Source organism: Oncorhynchus tshawytscha, linkage group LG19 (genome assembly GCF_018296145.1).
Source record: "Oncorhynchus tshawytscha isolate Ot180627B linkage group LG19, Otsh_v2.0, whole genome shotgun sequence".
NCBI classification, from domain to species: Eukaryota; Metazoa; Chordata; class Actinopteri; order Salmoniformes; family Salmonidae; genus Oncorhynchus; species Oncorhynchus tshawytscha.
The window spans coordinates 18,247,061-18,267,252 of NC_056447.1; the positions used below are offsets into that span (position 1 = coordinate 18,247,061).

The 20,192-nt window shown below is 43.1% G+C and overlaps 1 protein-coding gene across 2 annotated transcripts in view; it reads right to left on the minus strand.

Annotated features, from left to right (window-relative positions):
* Positions 1–19,930, minus strand: part of LOC112218176 (protein Wnt-7b) — a 33,277-nt gene extending 13,347 nt beyond the window's left edge. Inside the window, exons 1-2 of one of the 2 annotated variants that reach the window (XM_024378762.2) lie at positions 19,272–19,930; positions 11,658–11,884 (exon numbers count right to left, since the gene is read on the minus strand). In XM_024378762.2, coding sequence (XP_024234530.1) covers positions 11,658–11,884; positions 19,272–19,345 — 301 coding nt within the window. In that variant the 5' untranslated portion in view covers positions 19,346–19,930. Of the gene's footprint in view, positions 1–11,657; positions 11,885–16,835; positions 17,360–19,271 lie in introns of those variants that run through there. The other variant, XM_024378761.2, reaches the window with a different exon arrangement.
* Between the last annotated feature and the right edge of the window lie 262 nt (positions 19,931–20,192).

The window sequence follows — 20,192 nt, forward strand, 5'->3', positions numbered from 1 at the left end:
GACTGTTCTCTCTGCTACCGCACGGCAAGCGGTATCGAAGCACCAAGTCTAGCTCCAGGAGGCTTCTAAACAGCTTCTACCCCCAAGCCATAAGACTCCTGAACACCTAAATTGCCGTGTCCCCCCCTCCCCCTTTTACACCGCTGCTACTCTCTGTTGTTATCATCTATGCATAGTCACTTTAATAACTCTACCTACATATTACCTCAACTAACCGGTGCCCCCACACATTGACTCTGTACAAGTACCCCCTGTATAATGTCCCGCTATTGTTATTTTCCTGCTGCTCTTTAATTACTTGTTACCTGTATTTCTTATTCTTATCAGTATTTTTTTAAACTGCATTGTTGGTTAAGGGCTCGTAAGTAAGCATTTGGCCTTTGTTGATTTTGTTGACAAGTGAGGAAAATAGGACACAAAGGGACACAGAAAGGACACATTGGGGACAGTCGCCGTAGAAACCACGGTTGGTTCACAAGTACTGAGGTTACTGCCAGCCCCTGGCCCTCTGTTGAGCTTCTGGTCTGGACACTGTGCTGCCTGGAAACACTACAACTAACCATCGCTGTGCTATGGACTGGCAATGTGCTTCCTCTTAAGAGCCTGTGTTTGTTTGGAGCTGTGTACGTGATGGGGGACAGGGGATCAGACCAAGGGGCCAGAGTTCTGGTCTATAGAAGCATGGTTTCGACTGCTCCTTCAGTCTTGTACTGCAGTTTAACTGAGTCCCGGGTTCAGAAAGAATTTCTATAGGTGGCCACCTAGAGAAGTCAGACCGGGAAATTCCTAATAAGACACTTTAGTCATTACCTATGTGCACAAAACATCCGTTTAATTATTCAAATAATTGTCGCTGAGGATGATTTTTCCCCCCCGATCATTAACATTTTATATTCATCCAATGTCTGCCATGTTTTTGGATGACGTGATGACATCGTCGCTCCCCTCCCTGGTTGCGGTCCAATCATGTTATTTTTACCCCCTCAGCCCTCGCGCTAGCCACTTTCCCTCAGGAGAATCCCGGTCGAAAAACGGGATGCAGTTTGATTGACATCTTATGTGGCGATCCAATTCACAAAAGTTTCTCAATCGGCCCTCAAATTAGCTTGAGGGCGAGAGTGAACAACTTTAATCACTTCTGGGGTTGATGAGACCAACAATTCAAAGCAAACTGTAGTCACATGTCAAACTCCAGTGGCTGCAAAGTGTCAAATTGAATCAACACGCTGCATTTTCGGCATGTGAGACAAAAATCTATAGATGACATTTATTTTAGCGGTGGCAAATGGGGATATGATGCTCAAAGTGACTTCATAAACATATTTTTGGAATTCTGAAATTTACTGGAATAAAAGACCATAAAACTAGCTAGCCAGCTACCTGACAGGAGTGCTAGCTAGCTATGTTAGTTTGCTAGGTACATCAATAGCTTCAGATTGGTTGTTTTTAGGCTCAACAAGATTCCCACCGATCATCACTCTCCCTCGCTTGGGCAAGGGACATTTAAGGTACACTCGGTCGTGACGATGGCAAACATCATTCAAGGGCTGAGGGTTGAGGTCCGAGGGCTGTCTAAATTCACGTTTGGGCCGCAGCCCCTGTATGCACATGTAAAGTTGGGCTGCGTAAACCGGATGCAACCTGGACATAGACGGTCCATGAATCGGCATATGTGAACGTGAGTAGATTACGTTGACAACAACGGTCGGACATCTTGGACGCGGTCTCCAGTTCTTTATACCTCAGTGGGTCAGACAGAGAGCTGTCCCAGTGAGTCACAGAGCACACAAATGACTTAATCACTGCTCTGGGGCGGGGCACAGGGATAAAGAGAGAGGAGGAGGAGCTGGGGAGAGGGGAGTGGGCCCCGGACGGAATGGGAGGGTGGGAACCCAAGCAAAGCAGAGGCAGAACACACACTCACGCACACACATACACACAGACAGATACAGATACATCGATATACTCTTGCACACACGCACACACACACACACACACACACACACACACACACACACACACACACACACACACACACACACACACTAAGCTGAGCAGTGCAGACCAGTGGCCTCTACACACAAGCAAATCGCCTGTAAAAGAGGGGGGGAGGCCTTGGCTGCCGGAGAGGAAGGCCCCTGTCTCTAAATGCACTCAGAGAGGAGGAGGAGTTGGAGGAGGAGAGATGAAGAGTGTCTTGCTTACAGCATGGAAGCATTACAGTTGAGGAGGACAGTTCTATATAGTTCTAGTTTGAAGTAATCTGTTAAAGCACAGACTGAGAGCCCATAATGTACAGCACACATGTAATCATTGACTTGGAACTTGGAACAAAGAAAAAAGGTGGCACCTGCTGGTAGCCACAAGGTGCTGCAGTTAGGCAGTGTGGTTTGTGTTTGCTTGTGTTTGCAATTCAACTGCAACCACACAGGCATGAAAAGGCATTGCGGTTTCAGAGAGTCAGAGTGCCACTAGGAAAAGGGTTGAGCATTATCCCGAAAAAAGGAAAGGCAACTAAATATTAATACTAAATCAGTGTTTCCAATGATAAGCCAAGAAGTTTATGCCATACATGTATGTACTCCACACTGTACATCCCAAAACAACAACACACACAGTGAAATCCGCACCCAGTGAGATTGCAGTGCCCTGGTGCTGTTACTTCCCCTCTCTCTCCAGGGCCCCAATAGAGGAAAACCCTTGCTTTGTATACCAACCAATTTCTCTCTTTCTTTCTTTCTTTCTTTCCTTCTCTCTCACTTTTGCTCTCTCTCTCTTTCTCTATCTCTCTCTCCCCGAGCTGACTAATGCACTCTGTACTACTGTTTTTCGTTCCGCTTTATGTACCGTTGCTATGAACATATGCTCTGAGCAAATTATAGACAAAGTTGTGGTCCGTGAGGTTTGCAGCTAGAGGAATTAGTGCAGCCATGTTCCTGTACAATAAAGTAATATTGTTTTACCAGAAGTACATACTGAATACACTCACATTGCAAAGCGCGTATATATACTGTAATGCTGTGGGAGTCACACACTCAGGCAGGCGGAATAAGTCTTAAGTTCTGGTCCATAGAACGATGATGAAGAGAGAACGAGTTAAGTGTTAGTTAGAACTGAAAAACAATGTGAGTGCATTCGGGGCGTACTGGGATACTGGGATGAAATACTGGGATGCCAACCAATCTCCCTCTCTAAGACCTACAGTTGGAACACTGTTCATGTGCTCGCACTTCTCCCATCTATCTTCCCCGAGGTGAAGATAAAGATTCTGACACAATGATGACTCTGCCCAAAAAAAACGTGCCAAAATCCATTAAACTAACTTGAACGGAAAATCCCGTAATGAGTCGGGACAGTTCAAGACCTCATCTAATTGAGCAACTCAGAAAGTCATTCATTTCATGTCATTGTTAGAGGTTCTAATCAATTTGAACAATTGGCATCTTGTTTGTGTGTCAACTGTTAAGTAGTACGCTGCCTAGATATCCAATGTACTGGTTAAACTGTAACTCAACCACTCACTGGAGTCTCAGAGAATATCTGATCATCCTGACATTAACAACATGCAAAGTCCCATTTTCATATTGTCACCTCGATAAGGGGTTAAAGCCTCCTGAACATTTTCCACCTCCAAAACCTCTCCGTATCTGTCTCTCAATCAACTCCCTTTAATGTTCAATAGTGCTGTGATTGTTGGCACATGTAAATGTGCTCTGCCGACTTGCGTGTAGTGGATACAGTCCGTGCTGGGATTGTGTGGAACAAAGCGCGCTTTGAGATTACAGTTGATCCTCTCACATCCTGTTCCCCCGCGTCTGGCGGCCAGGCGGACACAGACGGACACAGGCGGACACAGACGGACACAGACGGACACAGGCGGACACAGACGGACACAGACAGACACAGGCGGACACAGGTGGACACAGACGGACACAGGCGGACACAGACGGACACAGGCGGACACAGACGGACACAGGCGGACACCGGCGGACACGGGCGGACACAGACGGACACAGACGGACACAGATCCCAGCGGACGATAACACCACGCGGGTTATCCACCGACTCCGGCCCACGGCATCAGGCCCCCGGGGGGCCGAGGGGTAGGGCAGGCCAGGACACGCAGTTCCTGTCAGCAAACAGTATACTCTGTAGGTGAGGGGACCCCCATGCTGTCTGAGAGAGAGGGGGAGAGGGGTAGGTGGAGAGAGAGAGCAGCCGTGGGGACCAGACACAACTGGTTCCCCGACGTAGGAGGTGAGGCCTGCCTAGGCAACAAACACATTATGGAAAACACTGCCCAGTGTCTATGGCGGAAGAGATCCTGATGACCCTGATAAAGCCTACAGATGGTGATACAGATATCAACCTTTGCCATGCCTTGGGGACTAACAACTGACTCTCTGAAGGTCAACCCACAGCCAGACTACTGTACCTGATAAAGGCTACAGATACAGCTCACACTGTAGTGGAACACAGCCAGACTCACCACATAACAGCACAGTACCTGATCAACTCTAATGATCAACTCTAATGATCAAATCCAATGATCAACTCCAATGATCAACTGTTAATAACAAACTCCAATGATCAACTCAAATGATCAAATCCAATGATCAACTCAAATGATCAACTCCAATGATCAACTCTAATGATCAAATCCAATGATCAACTCCAATGATCAACTCCAATGATCAACCCCAATGATCAACTCTAAAGTGAAAAACTATAATGATCAACTCCAATGACCAACTCCAATGACCAACTCTAATGTGATAAATTCTAATGATCAACTCCAATGATCATCTCCAATGATCAACTCTAATGTGACCAACTCTAATGGTCAACTCTAATGTATTCAACTCTAATGATCAACTCCAATGATCAACTCTAAAGTGAAAAACTATAATGATCAACTCCAATGACCAACTCCAATGACCAACTCTAATGTGATAAATTCTAATGATCAACTCCAATGATCATCTCCAATGATCAACTCTAATGTGACCAACTCTAATGGTCAACTCTAATGTATTCAACTCTAATGATCAACTCCAATGATCAACTCCAATGTGATAAACTCTAATGATCAACTCCAATGATCAACTTCAATGACCCTGATAAAGCCTACAGATGGTGATACACATTCTACATGTTTCCATCAGAAGTTCCTCGCCCCATTCTGTTTCCCCTGGCCTCCGTGGCTTGATGGGGAGGAGCGGCCAGCGGATTAGGCCTACCCACACGATGATGGCTTCAAACATAGGTATTTTATTCGCCACCAGTCTAGCATAGCACACTGCACGCATCATCTGCACAGGGTTATCCACATGATATGAGTTACTTGGCTATGGTTGTCTCCGTTTACTGAGCGCAGTGCGGGCTTTACGTTGCACATTAAATCAAGTTCTACAGCGTTCTCATCTTTCCATGATAACGCTGTAGAAAGTCTGATAGCATATCAGCTTTGATTACAATAATTTGCTTGAGAGTAATATAGCCAACAGGAAGAGGAGAGTGGTCCAGTATTGCTCAGTTAGTGCAGCATAGTGCTTTCACTGAAAGGGTTTTGGGTTCGATTCCCGGGGCCACAAATAGGTAAAATGCATGCACACATTGCTGTAAGTTGCTTTGGATAAAAGTGTCTGCAAAATGGCATATATTATTATAAATAGTGAAGTTAAAAGGAATGGGCTCTGTAGTTGTGTACTACTAAAGTGATGAATGATCATTTTGGAGAAGTTCATCGGTGTCAAAGCATCCACTTACGTTGCTCTTACAGTCTTAAAAAATGTGTTTTTCGTCTCTACATTAAACAAGGATGGGTTGGTTAAACACTTGGCTATGGAATGGAATGTGTTAGGTTACGAGCTGTGTGTCAGCAGAGACTTTTGCAATCAGATGGGGCATCAAATCATTATTCTAGCAAGAATTTAATTACTACATTTCACTCCCCACCAGTCATGTTGGATGTAAAATATGGGGAGGGAAGACAAGCCAATAAACGTAGAAAAAAAATAGATGACCACTATCATATGATAATGTATAGTCACTCCTTCCTGGGATTCAATGACTAATTTATAGTGTTTACTTTGCAAAGGCTGACATTTTCTGACCGGCTCTCTATGCTCTTTTACATTTAGAATGCCTTGGGGGGGGGGTCCCACAAGTTTATATTTGAAGGGAATATGTTTCTTTTCAGATTTGTATTTGACTTTTCCATTTAAATGAAAAAATGAGTGGTTGTAGAAAACTTCAGCTGGTCATAATGAATATCCCAAAATGCCTTTCCTTTCATTTCGTAAAATTGGATGAAATCATGCAACACATGCATAAATTAAACCATATGTGTATGTTTTGATCATAGCAGTGCATTTAAATACATTGTTAGGTTTGGGAGGATAGTCACTCATAATTAGGATCAGGTTCTATGGAGATACTGTCTGTGTTTGCATTCTTTTAAGATACAGTTTCACCACAAATTATGAAGTGATTCTGAGAAAAGGAAGGAAATCTTACCAATTTATTTATAATTGGAGTATTTAGTTGCCCTGCAATTGTGACCTTCAGCTATATTACAGTACATGAGACAAAGCTATACTTTCTTTGTTGGCACTAAAACCCGCAAATGACCAAGAATAACAAATCTACACCTGAAATGTATTGCTACTTCAATGATAGCATCTTATCTCATTAAAAGGACCACAGGAAATAATGTGACATAATTGGGAGACATTACATGGCAATGAATTCATTTGGACTCAATCGCCAATAAAGACATTATTTATTTGAGCTTAGCTAGCCTATGACAGCTCAATCTCATATAGTACATCACAGTATAACAGTGGAATCCTTTAGACTGATGATAGCTGATAGCACTCCTTCCAAGAGTTGTCAATGTACATGATTTTCATGAAAACAACCTCCATTGTGGAACAAGAGACAAACCCAACCAACTCATCACTGATTTTATACATTTATGCTGCGTGCTGATATTAGCATAACATTTGCCAAAAATACTGCAGAAAATGCATGCTCTCACAGGCACAGCATTCCTTTAAATAAACACATAGAAAAATGAGAAGAATCTTCTGCATCTGACCAGTTGCAAAAGTGTACACCATTTTGCTTGTGAGTCACCTGTTTAAGTCTAAACTTGAACATTATTCACCTTTCCTCTGTTCAGCCCACTTCTAAACAGAGATAAAAAACCCACTCTAATCAGTTTGACTTATGGAGCGAGGCGATCTGTTGACTGTGACCCTTCCCCCTCCCTGTCTGATGTCTGATCCGGGGGAGCTGGTCTGTTTATGGGAGTAGTAGTTTGCATCTTCAGCTCCTGATCAAGTATGTGCCTGTCCTAACCCTTTCCTCTCAAGTGGCTTCCAATGAACCTGCTGACTTCCACATCTTTTATCTGTATAGACGTCTGTTTGGCTCGGCCCTACCCCAGCCGCCCGGCCGCTGGGCAGTAGTAGCACTCCCCCTCTACAACCCTCACCCCATCCCCCTGGGGGATGTGTGGGAGTGAGAGAGCGCTTCATTGTGGAGACGATACTGTATTGTATGCACCCAGGCGAGTGGGAAATAGAGACGGAACCACCCCCATCCCCTCCCTGATACCCCCCACCAGCTCTCACATTCCACCCCAGTTAAGTTTTTTCCTCTTTTAAAAGCCCCCAGACCTCTCGTTCACTTGCTAACCAGCCGGTTGGAGCTGCTAGGCATTTTTCATGCCGTCCGTTTCCCTCCTAGCTGGTCGTGCCTTGGAGTGCCTCTCTCCAGAGTTGTACTCATGGAGTCAGGCTCAGCGCTATAACTCAACTCACTGCCTGCCTGTCTGTCTGTCGGCTGCCTTCAGGCTGCTGCTTCTAAGAAAAGGTGCAGCGAGAGCAGGAGGCAATGCAATGTGGCCCATAGAGCAGAACGGCCTGCTAGTCTGACAGCTTCTCCTCTCTGATGATTGAATAGATGTTTTTGTGTGAAAAGCAATCTGGTCAAAAAAAACGAAGGGACAACTTCTGCATTGCTTTGTCATTAAAAGTAGGATGTAGATTGAGTTCTCCAGTCTCTAACAGATTCTAACAAGTGAATTCCCCAGCCCAGGCCGGGCTTTTAGTGTTGGTATGAAATTAAAGCAGCATTCCTATGTCGTGCACTGAGAGGTTCACCTGCCCCTGTCCTGCATCCATTCTCCATTCTTGTGCAATGAGCCAGGGGCCAGAGTAATTGAACTTTTGCAATATCTCACCGCTGAGCACAACAAGAACCTCTTTGAGATGAAAAGCATGAATCACTATGGTGACAAACTGGTTGGAAAGTTAAACAGAAAGTAACCAGAGCAGGGCAGTTATACGACGGGGCCTACGTCTGCCTTTGATGCTGAGTGTAGCCGTTGAAAGGTGTCTATTTTCATACTATAATCGCTAACCTCAAGTGCTCTGCTCTTCTGTTCAGGCTGTGAAAGCTGAAGGTGCTCAGGCTCGGGGGCTCAGGATATCTCTGGTGTAGATGCTCTCCACAATCTACCGTATATCACATGAGATTACATCGACTATTTCCAATTGAAGATGGCATTTTTCATCCTAACTGACCAGGGAGCAACAGGCCAAAGTAGACAGCAGTGTTAAAACTGATAAGGTGTTGACTTCCCACAGGTTATGAGAAACTAAGGTTGGAATTATGGTTGTAGTCAACCCCACCATACATCACTTTTATTCAGCGCTGTATTAAAACCTTACTTCTGAGTATCACTCTCTTGCCATTTATCCTGGCCTTTTCCACGTCTCCGACCAGCCCTAGTGCAACAATCTGCTTTGCCTATCCATAGCCCCTCCCTGCCTTGATGATGGATCTGACTTCAGTTGTATTATTTACTGTTAATAGAGGGTAATATACCACTCAATAACACCCACTTCTGTTAGCACGGGATAATTCACTCCACATTTTATGGGCTCAAGGTACAGAGCAGTGCCAATATCATTCTGCTAAGGCACATGACAACGTGAGTGAGTGAGATTGCTATAGCTTCTGTGTCCAGAGGAGGAAACACAAACATATTTTAATACCCAGCATCCAGTGTTTATGGCCTTGTTCTCCAATGTGTCAGTTAGAGCATAACAGGAGAGCCAACGACTCTTTGCACAACAGAGGAACTGTTGAAGGACGTGACCGTAATGAGTATGGTTCCATCAATGTTTCCATCCATCCTTTAAAGTCCCATCGAACTAACAGAGATGCCAGTGTCAAGGAAGGCTGCGGTAGCATCGGCAGATAAAGGATATATATATATGCAGTTTATATCTATATTTACAGTATAATAACACAGAAATAAATATCAAATGAATGGCCTTTTTTTCAACAGAATCTTTCCTTGAATCAAGATATTTGGGGTTCTGTCCTACTCAATAACCCAGCTATTAATGTGTACTTTCTTGGAAACCGAATGTAATACCACGGAACCCGGCCAAACTGACCGACTACATCCAAGTGCAAGCAGCGCAGAGAGAAAGCATTAGGCTTGTGGTTCCCTGATCTTTAACTCTTCAGAAAACAACGGCATCTCCCCCGATCCAAAACTAAGACTGGATCATTGAGAATAGGAACGGTTTAGTGTTCATAATTTGGGGGATTTGAATGAAAAACTTCAGTGGGAGTGGAAGATGCATTTTTCTCCTTGCAGTTGATTATGATCATGTGGGATTTTGCAGATTCGGGAGGAGACTGACTGTAACATTTGTCTATTGAGGAGGTGTATTCCATGACTTCATATGCCACACTGAACAACACCACTGTCATACATACAACATAATTAAAGAACATGGCTACTCTCATCATGCACAAATCAAATTAGTATCAAAAACAATCTATGGCGTATTGACAATAAAACCCTGAGATAAATACTCAATAAATGGTCACATCCATCCACTGACCTTTCTGCCTACAGTACTGGAGCGGTTGATCTCACGGGTAATTGGCCATGGCAGCAGCCAATCACTAACCAGTATGAGTCAATCTCTACAGTACCAGTACCCACTCTCTGGCTGTAGCTCTGAGAGAGTGTAGTGAAACATCCCTGGCTTCGCTGTCAGTGAGTATCATGGAGGAAAGTATGGTAGCACAGTACGAGAGAAAAAATAAATCTGCCTCATCTCTGCCTCCTCTACAGAAGAGGTTCCCTCTCTCTCTCTCCGGGGGTGTAGGATGGAGGAAAGAATCCGCCTAAAGTTAAATCGCACGACTAACTAAAGGCTTTGACCAGAGATGTGGCTGGTTCATGAGTCAAGAAGTTCGAATAGTTCATACAAATGTTCTAAAAACATAAGCGTAGTTCACATGCAGTATCAGTGACCTGATCGATTTCTCAGTGATAAAGCAAGGCGTGACATGTGGTACTGTTCAGTTCACGTCTCCCTGAAACTAAGCAAAAAAGAAAATGTGAAAAAAAGGAGTGCATAAGAGATGCTGAACGCAGAAGAAAATGAGACGAGATCCATTACAAAAGTGCCAGATTTACAACAAAGAGAAACGCTTTTAGAGGGGTTGGAGCGAAGTCAGCCGCTCCTAAATAGCAGTGATTGTTAACAGAGCTATTGGATTAAATGCATAGTCGAACCGCACTTTAACAGCGACAAACATTTCTAAATGAAACAAATGTATAAAAGTCCCTGTAAAAAAAAGCCATACAAAAGAGGTCTGCGGAATTCAGTTTCAAACAAAAGCCCCGTAAATGTTTGTCTGCTTGTAGCTTGTTCTGACTGTCTGTACACGCGCGCACACACACACACACACACACACACACACACACACACACACACACACACACACACACACACACACACACACACACGTGAACCAAGCAATGGACACAACCAATTTCCTAAGATTAACAACAGATGTGTCCATCTATTTCTGTTCAACAAAGTTCTCTACAATAATACCATTAGTTGTCTCCTCATTTGCTATATCATTTTTCAACCATACTTTTTCCCCATTAGACTTTGGTGCTTCTGGTAACCTTTCCATAACTTTGCTGCAGCCAGCAATGTATGGCATGCTTTTAACCAGAAGTTCAACGCAAATCATAAGTCAAAAGAAATCAAGCCACGCTGCAGAAATGTAACGGTGTGAATTGAAATGAGGACACATCGGACTGCAATCTGTCGTAACGGTAACATATGAAGTCATCTTGAGTTTGAGTTTGCCAACGTGTATTGTTATACAATAGGGAGTCAAAGACTCTTGTGTGCAGTTGGTTAATGTTTGACTCTGTGATGTGTGCAGCTTGGGTTTGGCTTGTGAAGAGGCTTGGGTGGTCGGGGCTTGGTAGTGGATTGAGTTCTCCTCTCAGGCTACCATTTGGAGGAGATGGTGACATCCTCAATCCAAAATGTAACCTGTTTTACATCACAGCTTCAATACTTTGCCCGAAAGCAATGATCAATGACTACCATTGCAATCCAGTCCTCCCTGCAAATAAGATTTGAAGTAACTCTTCAAACGTCAGACTTATGCCTCCCCACAAATGTAGCAAACGTATTGCGCCACACCTTTACAGTAGGTCTATGTCCGCAAACATGCCTTTCAGAGTTGTGGACATTACAGCGTCAGTCCACGGTACAGAAGACAACGAATTCTCCCAAGGTGCCCAGACTAACCTACTCGCAGCTCCTGTCCGAAGACAGTCCTCTCCCCCAGGGCGGAGCAATTCCACCGGCCGTAGCGAAACTGGTACTGACACTCATTGATGCCCAGCTGAGCGCCCTCCCCCACCACGATGATGGCGTCCGGGCGGCTCTGGCAGATGGCCCGTTGGCGAGGGGCCAGCCCAGGGATCTTGTTGCAGATGATGTTGGCACCCAACGCCACCACGGAAGACAGGGCCCTATGGATGGAGAGGTAAACAAACACACACACACACACAAACATAGTCAGTTAGCGGTACTAGAGGACACATAGACTTGAGTCACATTACATCGACTTTAGGCCTCTCCAGACCAGGATTCCTTAGGCACTCAGTGCTGTCTTGCTAAAAATATTACAATTTCATGGATCAGAGGTGAAACAAAGAGAGCATCTGAAACCATATTATCCCATGTGAAGCTGAATAATAAAACTACACCGTATGGTAAAACAGATCCAAAGCAGAAGATGACATTGTGTTTATTTGCTTGCTGACCATGTGCCTCTCCGCGTTGGTTTGGCTCGTGATCGTAGAGAAATGAGTTGGGGTTTTGCGTTCATTGTTAGGTAACGTGGTTAGAATTGTTTCCGGGCGTGGGCAAGCCGAGCGCCGGCACAACCGTGCCTTCCATTTGTAACTGGGCCTCTCAAATTTAGGCATGGTTCACTTCTCAACCAAGACGTCACACAACTATGCTATCCTTATTTCATTTGATATGTATGAGTTCAAAGCTCACATGCGGCATAACACACCGCCTATAAATATATTTCCTGTGCGAGACTTCGTTCATTTATCCACATAGAGCAATGCCACGGTATGCCTGGCAAGTACGCAAGATTTCCGACACCAGCCCTCCTGCACGCCCGACGAAGTGTTGTTCCTCCAAGCGTAAAGATGTAGCAGTCATTTAACCCATGACAAGACACCATGGAGCTTCTACTACTGATCATCACTTTGGGAGTGACACATGTTGGATGGGTTTGGAAGAGTCAAGTAGCTGAAAACAGACGGCTTAACAAATGGGGTTATTTCTCCATCAGTGTGTTTATAGCCATCCAAACCCTGCAGATACATGCCTTTCAAACATGTCAGTAGACAAGGAGCAGTAAAAAAGAGCATAAAGGCGAATGCCAGCTTTGATGTATGACGTAGGGCCTCCGAGGGCTTTACCACAAGCAGGGCAGGCTGATGCAGGCAAGTTGTGTGTCAGCAAAAAAATGACAGAGAGGGAGAGAGAGGGCGGAGAAGGGGGGGGTCAGAGAGAGGGGGAGAGAAGAGAGTGAGAGAGAGAGGGAAGAGAAGGAGAGAGGGGAGAGGGAAAGAGAGGGGGAGAGAGAGAAGAGAGGGAGAGAAAGAGGTCGACTGCATTTGTGGATTACCCTTCAAAAGGATTATGGAACAAAACCATACTGCCCTTATGACTCAAAGAACAAAAAGAGTGAATGTTGACCTAACATGTTCCTCTTCTGTTGATTAGCTGTCTTTCTTTCTTTCTATCTTTCTTTATTTTAATAGTTTACTCTCCCTTAGTCAACACCTCCTTAAAACAATTTGGGTTGTGCGTCAGCTTACATTGACATTTGAGTCATTTAGCAGACACTCTTATGCAGAGCCACTTACAGTAGTGAGTGCAGACATTTTCAATGCGTTTTTCTTTTTCGTGCTGGTTAAAGCTTATGCCTCTTACTCCATTAGCTATCTCCAGACCAAAAAATGAACCTTGAATGCAAAACGACATGACATGTTCAAATTAAACTATAACTGCAACGTGACATGTATCTTTGGCAAAAACAGAGCTTTTTCTTATTCACACTATTTGCTACTTCATCTGCACTAGAGGAGAATGTACTATGGATGTCATGTGAGTAAGTGTCAGTTCTTTCCATCCTAGCAAAAGTTGTGAAGATGCTTAAAAATGCAAACATTTGAGTCCAGTGAATTCAAAAGGAACGGCAAAGGATTTCAATGGTTCAAGGGAGACGATTCAGACATCCCTTCTTGCTTCCAATCTGCCACACCATACGCAGCATAGACCTCTCCCCTTTCCATATCCAAAATGATGTGATAAATTAGGCTCACCAATGCTTTGACCTTTGCAAAGATAACATAATCACCATTACCAGGCATTGAGAATTAGGTGAAAATGAGGTGAAATGTCTGGTAAATGCCATTAGAACGCTCTCAAATGTCATTGAAAATACAGTATATTTTCCATTTATATCCGTTCAAACCTGAAATTGAGATATAAAGCAAAGAATTAGTGAAGCACAAAGCTCGAAACGTAACTCTTTAAACCTTCTGGTTCCTTGATGTCTGCCGAACAAAACAATCGAAATGCTCCACCAACCTTCCTCTATTGTAAAACAACCCCCATGGAGCTTGTGGTTTAAATGTGTGGTTCATATACTGTGTGATGCTACTATTCACGAGGTCAGGTGCACTGCAACTGATGCTCTAGGAATGTACACAGATGCTCTGGATCACATCATGTGCATAGATCCTAAATATCCTACAACAACAGCAACAACCGTAATGGCTCTCGGGTATCTCCTCGGTCAGCAACAAGTCACTGTGCAGCTCACTGTCTGTTAAAATGGTCATGAGGACATGACGATGTTGCTACTACTCTCCTGTATCATCATAGCCTGGCCATTTTCACCTGCCAATTCCCAGCATCACTGTCTAACATGGGCTGGCAAAAGCATGAGACAATGCAAAAACAGAGCATTCCTCAGTTAAGCTGTTAAATCCCTGCAGCATCAAAGTGCACAAATGCGATTATGTTTGCTTAGTGGCGACTCTGTGTGCACAGTGTCAGTCCAGGAACAGCTAGTACTCCAATAGACAGATACAAAGGGAGAAAACAAGCTAAATATGTAAATTGGTAACCATGCTGTATATTAATACAAGTATAATGCACATTATATACACACATATATATATATATATATATATATATATATACAGCCCAAGCTATATCATCTTTGATAGCTACAAACAATTATTCTCCATATGCTATAGGCTATAGTATGTAGCGACGTTAACAATAGAAAATCCAGGGATTCCCACAGTATTTTATAGTGCACGCGGGCCACCAAAGCGAAATAACCTTCCCCCAAACCTTACATTATAAGGTGGTGGGTTCGATGACAGGGTGTTGTAAAGGGGGAGGGATGCATGGTTCTACAGACCGACACACACAAACACACACACACACACACACCTATTCAATCAGTCAAATGCCTTTGATGTGACACAGAATTAAGCTCACAGGTATGTTTCACTGAGAAATATCTCAGCCACAATTGTCTCACGATGCAGGTAATTCAAGTGGATTTATTTGGTGAGATTTGTCAGAATTGCTTCTTGGGCAAATTTGACAAAATATCAATTGTGAAAACGAATCAAATCTACAAGATTTGTCTAAACTAAAGATATGATATCAATTCATAATATTTACTTTAAGTCAAAACAAATCTTTCTGTAGAGAAAAGATTTTAAATCTTGACTGTCCAGTCTAACACCCTTGTATGTATTTGTGTTATATATGTAGGTTATAGCAAATCTGTGGGCAAGTTAAACAAATTAACAGTGCAGCTTGTTTTCATATGAAATGTCTTATTCCACTTTGATGTTACTATGGTTTAATATGGAAATCGAAAACGTATTTCCAAAGTTCCCCATTTTAAAAACCTTATACGGATCATATTTGGTGAGGTGGTGCAATAAACATAACTTTAAAGGCACGATTCACCTAACATTTGCATATTTCTTCATGGAATGACAGCGTGTTCTGACTAATACCTCTGTCTGAGGATGAGTCATTTGCCACCCATGTAGTTAACCGAATTTCACTGTTAGATTAACACGCATTTAGCTGCACATGTAATGAGAGAGGAAGAAACACTGTGGAGGATGGGGATCACATTCCTCCGTGTTTCTTATTCCACTTTAAAATCATCATCATCCCTAAAAACCTATTTCATTTGCGGTACTGTAATGTAATAAAGCATGTTTAAATTATGAAAACAAAATGATATATGTAGTTTATAATGTGCAAACGAATAGGCTACTAAACATAGATCATAGCCACGTTTAACTGCAACCATAAACCACATCTATTTTAACATTAAGTTTGGGGTCTCCAGCACGGGGATGGATACAAGTATGGTTCGGTAATTATTTTTAAGGAAAAAAAAAACAACGTTCTCCTGCGTGAGCAACTCCTTATTTTAATTCAATGATACAATTATGACCACTGTCAATCGTGTGCGTGTCATAGACCGGTGTTTTACAGCTACTTTTCCAGATGTGGCTTCACATTGTAACTTGGTAAATCTGCATAATACTATGGTGATGTAATGCATAAAGCATAATCTCTAGTCACAAATTGTGACAGGTACGCCGCATGCGTAAAAGCTATTCATAAAGGGGAAATAATGAAATAACGTTCACTCTTCATTCAATTGTCTTGAACATCTCTGCCACTCTGTGGCCAAATGAAACCGTGTCCAACCGTCATTACAATGTTGTAAAAGAGGATTTGGGTCCTAACTTAAATTTAAAAAAAATACTGTAGTGTGTCACATCGAACTACAGGCCTATAAAATAAGACGTCGGGTAATTAACATCGACTTCATCCGTTGTTTCCCACGTGGACCGGAGGGATGCCCTACCTACCTGAAGCATACGCATTGATAATGAATGTATTTCGAGTATCCTTTAGTCATTTTAAACGGTAACGTCTAGAACATCATCGAATGTGGGGAAATACAAAATAATACATCAAAGTCGGTGCGTAAAATACACACCCACGTGCACAAAAATAAATGATCGAAATCGTTTAATATCTCAATTTTTGCTAAAGCCTAGTTGTCTTAAATGACTAGTTCTAGTCAAGCATGTTGTGGGCTATGTTTTATATTAAAACAGTTTGGATTAGACTAGCATGTGCACTGTGAAGCAAACATCCATCATAAACATGGGCTACCGTAACCAACAACCTGCGGTAATATTTCGGAGAAAGATTCAACAATAACAATTCTAAAGCAGAGTATATATAATCGAAAATGAAATCCATTCTTTGTATATCTCCAAACACAAAATCGCACCAGTGAGGCAACTAAGGGTTCGGGTGATTGAGTCAACTTACAGGTAGCTCCCACTTGTAAGTATGAGGAAGATCTGTGGATAGTAGACTGACAGTAGTACACTGCGCGAGGAGAAGATGATCATGATGACATTGAACAAATGTCCGCTTTCTGGTGGAGTGAGAAAAATGGTGGGATAGAGTCCTCTTTAAATCCTTAATGTCGCGCGTTTTAGTTCCCCTTTGCTCAAAAATCAAAGAGCTGACACCCGGGTTGGTGCGATGCGTCTGCGGTGCTCGCTTGAGTGGCGGTGCTATGCAGCTCCTAGCTCCCAGTCCCAGGGCCGTGAGTGTGCAGCGGGCGCGGAGATTGGCTCTGTCATCTCTCAGCGGTAGAGGCTGTTACAGAGTGTGGTTCCCGAGACGGAATGATGATGGTTTTAGGGATTTTGGATGGCAGAAAAGTGCTTTTCTCCACACTCATGAGTGTCGTGGCTGCCATTGGGCAGAGAGAGACACTGCTATCCGCCCACTTCTGCGCCACAGCAGGACAATAGGGTGACAGTGATCCGCTGCTCCCCTGGACAGGGCTGCCTTTCATTCATCAAATCAGGCCCAAAAGTAAACAAACACTGGCGCACTCACTGACTGTTTCATCTTCAGGCCTACTGCTTCACACTAACATCATCAGGCAACAACAAAAAAACGTATGTGCGTAATGTGCATAAAGCAATTGGTCTTGCACACATTTTATCCAATGCTTAAAAAATAAAAACGTTGTGGATAGCCTAATACGTAACCACACAGAAATGAACACCTGGTATGTTGTGTTATTAATGACTTTATCCTGTCAATAAATGAGCAGGCTACTGCAGGTTTTAAAGCAGGTTCGCGTTTTTCATCTTGTTCTGGAGGCAGCACTGCAGGGTGGTCACTAGCTGGCACAGCCACAAAGTCATACAATCCGTTTTTAAACCTAACCCTAACCTTAACCACACTGCTAAACCTAATGTCTAAACCTATCATTAAATTAAGACCAAAAGGTTCATTTAAGTTACAATATCGACAATTTTGACTTTCCAGCTGGCCTATATAAGGAGAAATCGCTCAGTTTTGCTTCTGGGACAAGATTCATGACAATAAACATCAACCTGCGGTTTTAACACAGGATCTACAGGGCGATCTCGGTGTTGGACCCGGTGAGTGAAAGACTCTGTCTGCACCATCGCGTCAGCACAAAGTGATGTCACTCGTCACCTGTAGACTCCAGTCATTGTGTGTGAAGAGGGTATCATGAAAGATTTTCCCAGGCTAAAGAAGGGGGGAGAACGCGGCGGGAATGAGCTAACTGGTTTGGCTTGATAAAACCCTGAGATATCTCGTCACGCTTCACTTGGTGTGATTTTTTTTCTCCCTATTTGAACTGTTAAGATATGAATACCTGTGGAGGTTACCCGTTAGGCCTATTTCACTTAAGGCTTGTGTAGGAGAAGTAAAGGTGAGCTCCCACCAATGGAACACGCTGGGAGATGACACCTGTTGTTTTTGTTTAGATAACCACGACTGGCTATGGATGATGAGGAACACTAGCCTGAAAAATGTATGGGTAAAGAAAACAGGACCTTGAGCTGTCCAAGGGTTGACTCTTGTTGAAATATCCTAACGTTACATACTTTGTGTATAAAACATTTTTTTTACTGGTCGTATATATTTTTACTCTTATCAATTCACTCCAAACCATCAGGCTAGGCTACCTTGCAGACAACACAGACCTACAACAGAGACGGGTAAACAAAATGATCTAACCGTTTGTGTAATATCATTTCTATATATGCAACAACAATACCCGTTTTTCTTTTTGCACACACACAGCATATATAATTCCTGTGTTTTTTTTATACATCAAGATGAGCTATTGCAAAACAAGTAAAAACTCCATCTGGGCTGTGGAATGTGGAAATACAACTCAGCCAGGCTGCCTCTATTAATGAAGGTATGCCGCAGTGAGCACGAGCCCGGCTGTGGGGGTCAGACGATCTATAGTGCGACAAAAACCAACAAGACTCTGATCAGATGAACCACAACCGAGACTGAATATGAATTAATCTAATATTTGGCCAAGCGCAACAACAACAACAACACAATGGGCACAGCTTTTACGCACATCCAGCCGTTGTCCCTTGATGGCTATGGGTGTCAGGTTCATTTCAACACTGACATGGATGGATTAGGCTGCCATCACACTGAGTTTTTGAGATTGTTTGTAAAAGTCAGAAATTGTTTGTAAAAGTTAGTGAGGTCAAAAGGGCAGTTCCGTCTGCCGCCCGCAGAAGAACACTGCATTTATATGGGCATTCAGAATATACATGTGGCTGGGCATTCAGAATACCCATGAGGCTCAGCATGTTGCAGGTTATATTTAAAACAACAATAATAATACTGACAAGAAAGTAACATAAACGTATAAGCAGTTGATATAAGTATTACATTTACACTTACCCAAGCCTTAAGTAGATGATGCCAAAGCACAAGAAGTACAAATTCCACCTTCGGAGGGGTCTGTGCATGATCATAACCGCTTCTGGGACGGGCCATTCACTAGAATGAAGTGGTCATTCTTGCGTTCACATTGGCAACACTACAGTATCCTAACCTTTCCAGATGCAGATATAACTTCTCTTTTCCAAAATATCAAATCTAAACTCCTTTGAAATCTTTATCCGTTTAAAATCCATAGTCAACGGGTAACAGGTGAGACAGAGCGTGATGGTGATCCAAAACGTGGTTGTTAAAGAGTTCGACAACAAAACACTTATGAGAGAGCGATGGGTCGAGGAGTAAGATGAGTTCTCGGGTGAACCATTCTTATATTTCGTCCTTTGTATCAAAGTAGGACAAGTTATGTATTCTCACTTGTTCTTGCGTGCGCCAGGTACATTTACACCCGGTGCAATGTCCTCCTTTTCCTCCCCTCGTCTGTATTGAGGCCGTAACACATCGGTTGCAGTTCCTCTCCTTTGACGACATCTTAAATTCTTTCCATGTAGCTGCAGGTATTCTAATGCAGGTAACAAAAGCCCTATCCACGCCTCCTCCTTTGAGCTGGTATGGATATGCAAGGATTGGGACGGGCTTCTGGGTTGAGCTGAACACGTGCAGTTGTTGTACAGCTACAGTAACATACAGCGAAACTCACCGAAACTTCCTTATATAGGCTATTTGAGGTTGCAACCTTGGGTATTGCACAACAGGAGATACTAGACTACTCTCATCAAGTAGACAAGTAATTCTAGCGATTAGTCCATGCACCAGTTTACAATATGAACCTTGAGTAGAATTCTAGAGTATTCTGTGGCATTTCATATGTATAAATTATAAATTATACTTGTTTGCCACCTGTTGTGAATGAATCTATAGACA